Below are 6,942 nucleotides of genomic sequence, written 5' to 3'. Positions count from 1 at the left end.
GCACCAGCTTGCATTCTCACCAACAGTGTAGGAGTGTTCCCCTTTCTCTGCATCCTTGCCAACATCTGTCCTTTCCTGACTTGTTGATTTTAGCCATGCTGACTGGTGTAAAGTGGTATCTCACTGTGGTTTTGATTTGTATTTCCCTAATGCTGAGTGATGTTGAGCACTTTTTCATGTGTGTGTTAGCCATCTGAATGTCTTCTTTGCAGAAATATCTGTTCATGTCCTCTGCCCATTTCTTGATTGGATTACATGTTCTTTGGGTGTTGAGATTGGTAAGTTCCTTATAGATTTTGGATACAAATCCTTTATCTAATAGGTCATTTGCAAATATCTTCTCCCATTCTGTCGGTTATCTTTTGATTTTGTTGATCATTTCCTTTGCTGTGCAAAAGCTTTTGATAGTTCATTTTTGCCCTTGCTTCCCTTCCCTTTGGTGATGTTTCTAGGAAAAACTTGCTGCGGCTGAGGTTGAAGAGGTTGGTGCCTATGTTCTCCTCAAGGATTTTGATGGATTCCTGTCTCACATTGAGGTCTTTCATCCATTTTGAGTCTGTTCTTGTGTGTGGTGTAAGGAAATGTTCTAGTTTCATTCTTCTGCATGTGGCTGTCCAATTTTCCCAGCGCCATTTGTTGAAGAGCTGGTCTTTTTTTTCCATTGGAAATTCTTTGGAGGTATATACTTTTAAAAAATGTTTTTAAATTGCAATATAGCTGACACACAATGTTACATTGGTTTCAGGTGTACAACATAGCAATTGGACAGATCTGTACATTGTGCTGTGCTCAACACAGTGTGGCCACCATGTGTCACTATCCAACACTATTGCAATACCATTGACTGTATTCCCTGTGTTGTACTTTTCATCCCCGTAATTTATTCATTACATAACTGGAAGCCTGTATCCCCCACTCCCCTTTACCCCCTTTGCCCATCCCCTACCTCCTTCACTCTGGAAACCACCAGTTCTCTGTATTTATACATACTTTTCAAAAATCACTTCTTTATTCTTGAATAATTTTAGACTTACACAAAGTTTGCAGATAGTACAGCATTCCTATCTACCCCTCACTCAATTTCCCTTAATGATAATATCTTAACAATGACGTTGTGCATATATTGAAACTAAGAAACCAACATTGGTACATTGCTGTTAATTAAACTTCAGATGTTATTCAGATATCACTAGTTTTTCCATTAGTTTTTCCATTACTGCCTTTTTTTCTGTTCCAGGATCCAATCTGAGATCCCAATATACATTTAGTCATCACATCTCCTTAGTCTTCTCTGGTCAGGGACAATCTTTTCTCAGTCTTTCCTAGTTTTTCATGACCTGCACAGTTCTGTGGTATACTAGTTATGTAGGTTACAAACTATTTTTAATCTTATTTGACAGTTGAGGAACCTGAGGCAGAGAGGAGTTAAATGAGATGACCAAAGGACACATAGCTAGTAAGTGTTAGAGATATGATTTAAAAGCAAGACAGTCTGGTTGCAGAGACAACTCTCTTGACTATCAGATAGGGGACATTGCTCTGACAAGTGTAGGTTGCACAATGCCCCAGGATTAGTAGCAGGTAAGATTCGCTGGAATTGACTATATCAGGTTATTGGGGGGTCTTAAAAGCCACATTGAAGAATTTAGCTTTGATTCAGTAAAATAATAAAAATAATAAATTTTGAGTTATCCTAGAGTTTTGAGCAATCCAATTTAGCCAATATTTATAATAGGAATAGAAGCTTGGTCTCACAGAGGTATAGTTTGGATGAAGGGAGAGGCATGGGATTATTGAACTAAGGTTAACTAGGAGGCTGTGATCAGGGGTCTGGTGATCTGTGCCTAAATTAGGGTAGAATCAGTGAAGATGGAAAGAAAGGTCTGGAGGCCAGGATAAATTTGAAAGAAAAATGATATGACGGGTTTCTGTTCTCTTATCATGGATAAACAATTATTAACTTTACAGATAGTTTGTTTTTGCATTGAACTGGGTTATTGAAACTCATTAGAAAATCGAAAATGTGTTTGAGTTGCCAAACATTCCATATTTCAGTGCAGGCTTAATGACCCAGTCCATGTTTTTCCTGTGCTGAGGTTGCTAATCACTATTTAATGTCTGACTTAAAAAAAAGATGATTTGTTTTCACCTTAGAACCTAAACAGTTTTTCCTAGACTCACTGTATATACTCATTTTGTCTTAAACTATAATCACCCCAGAAAGAGTGAGTTACTATATACAATCAGATATATAATTTAGGGGGATAATTGAAAATGTATTGTTAAGTGGCATATACTTTCTCCTAGATAAAGAGAGCCATGTGTAATCTTATTTATCTTGAACATAGTGCTGTTTGCAAAGGAGCTGTGTACTTTGGTATAGTGGAAAGAGAAGCAGTTTTTGGACCCAGGTGGTTTTAGGTTTGATCCCTCGTGGCACTTACTATTTGTGTAACTTTGGGAGCCTCAGTTTTCTCTCCTGTAAGAGAATGGTGGTAGTTATCTGTCTGTGTTTTTTTGTTAGAAATGAAATAATGCCCATGAAGCATAAATTAGAATTCCTGGTAGATATTCACCAAATGTTAGCTATAATGAATGAAATAGCAAAAGTGATAAAGTGGGGTGGAGTTGGTTAGTGGCATGGAATAATTTTACTCAAAATGCTTCTGGACGATCTAGAGCCATAGAATTTTAAAGCTGAAAGTGTCCTAGAGAGCTTCTGATCAACCAACCCTTTTAATTGATTTAAGATGCACAGACTCCAGTGACCAGCTCAGGGCCGCAGAGGCAGCTCAAGCGCAGAGCCACATCTTTCCTGGGTTGCATCTGGGGCATTTTTAACTAGAGCCAAGGGTCTTTGATTGCCTAAAGGTCCACAGAGGTAGTACTGGGACACTCAGACTTATTTTAAGTATTAAAAATAAAGTCTAAATATTTATCCCTTACAAGCATGTATGAAAATGTCAGACTGCTTTGCTTTTGACTAAAAAGAAAGGTAACGGGTATATTAATCCTAAAATTCTCACTGATGCTTATAAATGTATTTTGAACAAACATGAAGGAAGCAATGAATTATTTTACAAAGGTACATGGGAAAAATAATGTTTTTCTAGAAATAAGGGGGTGCCTTTTGGTGAGGAAGCTGGGAATCCTTGTGTGGCAATAATGGCGAGTGTCTCTCACCATCCAGAGTGGGGCTGTCAACACTTTGGGTTGTTTGATTCTCACAATAATCCTGAAACATAAGCAGGGATAAGAGTATCATTTCTGCTATGATAACAAGGAAACTTAGGCTGAGAGGAAGTGCATAGCCCAAAGTTCCAAGGCAAGTCTAAGAAAATATATGAGATTGCAGTTTGGGTATTGGTAAAAATCTTGCACACTTGGAATTTTACAGGACAACTGTGGAGATGAATTAATGGTCATCACCAAAGTTTTGTTCTAAGAGAAACTGTGTGTTTTTGCTTCCAGAATTGTGTGCCTGTTTCTTGTGTTTGGAGAATACTGTACTACAGTCTGATACTTTTAATTCATTTTAACACCATGATATTATATGACACTTGGACTAATAAACTTCTAAGGAGAATTCTGACTCATGTAAACCAAGCCTTATTTGAAGGATCAAGGAATAACCAATAAATGCTAATATTCAGAATTGATTTTTCTAGAAGATAGCATATATGAAGAAATGGGTATTTGGTCTTCCCCAAATTACATTGCATTTTGAGCTTGGAATTTTGCTGATGGCTATAACTAAGGGAATCAAAATTATTTCTACAAATTGGCCAGTTTGTTTAGTCACCTAGGGAAGAAAGAAAAATCAATTTCAGGGTCAGTGGAAATTACAATGAATAAGACATTTAAAAAACATATTAATCTCCAGGTTCCAGGATAGGGCTTGGCATAGTGGTTGTCTTCAAAAAATACCTATTGAGTAAAAAGATCTTACAAGATGACCTAGTGAATTTTTCACTTTTCAACCCATGACAAAGAGCCAGTATCTAATTTTTCAATGATTCCACCACACATGCTCTCCTTCTGCTGAGATAAATCTTGGATACGATGAATTGCTGTTCAGATTTAGGTAGGCATTCCACTTTCCCTGAGAGGAAACACGAGAATAAATCATCACAAAGCAACATTTGCTAAGCCAGAATAAAGTTTATTAAGGAATAGTCAAAATAGTTATTTCTCAAAGAGCCATGAAATGGCCTAAAAGACAGAAAGAAGGTCTTTAACTCCACTCAAAGGAGGAGAGAAGAAGTTGAGTGAATTCATGAAAACATGGCCCAGGGACTTGGGATTGATTTAGCCTGATGTAGGTGGTAGCAGGGGTTGAAGGTCAGATGATGAGCCCCACATCCCTGACCTATGCAGAGATAGGGTTGCTTAGCAGGGCTCACAGGGGCTCTGACAGCCAGGCTGCACGTAGGTGGTCAGGTTGATCCCACTCATTCCAGGGGTTGGGTAGGAAGAATTGAGCAGCCAGCAAGTGGGCACATAGGTGTCAGGCTCACAGCAGGGTGGGGGGCAGGTGTCGCAGCAGGTAGGCTGGAGGAGGCTGATGTCATGAGGGCAGGTGCTGGGCAGGCAGACTCCACACCGGCAGCATTTGTCAGAGGAGCAGATGGTGGTGGCGGGGCCGGTGGGGACGCTGCAGCAGCAGGGAACACAGCAAGCCATGGTGTCAGGAGTTGGGTTTTTGTTGGGTTGAGAAGAGAAGTCTGTTGGTGTCTCAATGCTTCTCTCTTCTGCCTTGGCTCTTTTATACTCACCTCCCTGGGCGTCAGCCTATTACCACGATTTTTTTTTTCCGTGTTTCAGTTTATAGCTATCACCATTAAAACCGTCTAATTACTTAAGTGTTTATTACCTGAGACACATTCTTTACCTTATAAAAAGGGTTTAGGTTGTTTTGTTGTCAAATTAGGACTCTTCATGTTGGCTCTTTGTCACTTTAAGGACACTTCATTTCAATCTTCAAAGGCACCGAGTCATTAACCTCTAATCATTATACATCATTAGTGATGGCCTGGTATGTTAGGTATCTGCAAATCATCCCCACATTTCTTTTGTCTGTTTTTCAGATAAGGAGATAAGTAGGCTTTTTGATTGCTGGTCTTCTAGCAACCAAAGATTCTATGGGATAATCCAGGTCTTCTGCTTGAAAAAGTGCTAAGGGTCTTAGATTTATTCTTCATGGCTCCGACAAGCTGAATTTAGATGAACAGTTGGGATCTGTAGAGAAGGAGATTCTGATTCTGTGTAAAGAAACACCTCCTTAGCTGTAAAAATCTTTTGCTTTTTATTCCCTCCATGCGGGCCATGAACGATAACTTGTCAGGGACAGGCAGATGAGAGTCAGAAACTGTACAGTGACAGATGCCCTTTAAAACTCCATCCAACAATGTTATGAACTAGGATTATTCGTAACCCAAAGAACCGTCATATGGGACCATTTAGAGACTAAACAGTATTTCATAAAATGAGTTCCATGAACACATGTTTGAAGCAACATGTGTTGCTGGTAAATACATTTGGGAAATAGAGTTTTTCATTGGTGGACCTTCCAGGGCCTTTAATATGCAAAAGTGCTCTGTGATTTTCCAATAAAGAGATGTAACATGTATTTTTCTCCAAACTTGCTTGGCCATGGAATCATTTCATTTGTTTCCATAAGTTAGCTTCTTAAGTTAGTGTTCTATGGAGCACATTTGGGAGATCTCCAAGTTACATCTAAACTACTAAAGCCTTATTGATCATATTATTCAATTAAATAAAGATATAAAACTTACTGTGATGTTTTAGAACTAGTAAACCTTCAGGAAATATTTTACTTTGAAAGTCCTTTTTTTTTTTTTTAAAGATTTTTTTTATTTATCTATTTGATAGAGAGAGATCACAAGTAGGCAGAGAGGCAGGGGGAAGCAGGCTCCTCGCTGAGCAGAGAGCCCGATGTGGGGCTCGATCCCAGGACCCTGAGATCATGACCTGAGCCGAAGGCAGAGGCTTAAACCACTGAGCCACCCAGGCGCCCCACTTTGAAAGTCTTAAAGAATATGTTTTCTTGACGCATCTGCATATAAAATGGCTCAGGCTTTAAAAAGATAAGTAGAAAATTGTACAACATAAAGATGTCAGAAGCCAAAATCAACAAGACGATGGATCCAAAAGCTGCTTTACATGAAAACTTTTCATTTTAGCCATCTTATCACTACTAGAATGATTTTGTGGTTTTGGATTTTTCTGCTAGAATTTTGCTTGTCATCCACATTCCTCCCACAGATATCTCTTGTTCAGTCAAACCCTCATTGGTCGAACACCTATTGCAATTCAGACATTGCATAAAAAAGAAGCAAATATGTGCCTGCCCTTGAAGTGGTAGAGAAGAGACACAGAGAAGTCAACTGGTAAATGACAACGGGGTTTTACATCCAGCTGTTTTGGGTGAGGTGTGGGAGTTTAGAAGGAGGTACCACTGACTCTACGTGGAAAATTCAGGAAGTGCTTCATGAAAAGAGAACAATTGTGTGGGTATCGGAGCATGATGAGGAGCTTAGCATGTAGGAAGGAATAGGAAGGGAATTTCAGCAAGTAAATCAAGGAAACAAAATGCCGCGAGTGTTCATGGGATGGCAACAGGGTTGACTGGGGGAAGCACAAAGCATGGACTCCTGATCTTTACTCGGGGAGGCTGTGGAGGAGGAGCAGTGCGAGATGGAGTTGGAAAGGTGGGCTAGGGCCACATAGGAAGAATTTGCTCTAGTAGGCTCCACGCAGGATTTTGAACTCCGTCCTCTTGGCAATAGAGGTTAATTAAAGATTTTGAACAGATATAGGGCATGTGTGGATTTGTTTTTAGAAAGATGACTAGTTTTTGAGTAGAGGCTCAGCAACATCGTCACTTACTAAGTATTAGGCCTTGTGCTGGGTGCTTAACAT

The 6,942-nt window shown here is 39.4% G+C and overlaps 1 protein-coding gene across 1 annotated transcript; it reads right to left on the bottom strand.

Moving 5' to 3' along the window:
* Positions 1–4,389: 4,389 nt before the first annotated feature.
* Positions 4,390–4,683, bottom strand: LOC131816852 (keratin-associated protein 3-1). Its single transcript, XM_059149922.1, has one exon. The coding sequence runs from the start codon at positions 4,681–4,683 to the stop codon at positions 4,390–4,392; it is 294 nt and encodes a 97-aa protein (XP_059005905.1).
* Between the last annotated feature and the right edge of the window lie 2,259 nt (positions 4,684–6,942).

This window comes from Mustela lutreola, chromosome 15 (genome assembly GCF_030435805.1).
Source record: "Mustela lutreola isolate mMusLut2 chromosome 15, mMusLut2.pri, whole genome shotgun sequence".
NCBI lineage: Eukaryota > Metazoa > Chordata > Mammalia > Carnivora > Mustelidae > Mustela > Mustela lutreola.
The sequence above is the reverse complement of the archived record's forward strand: the minus strand, read 5'-3'. Positions and strand labels throughout refer to the sequence as shown.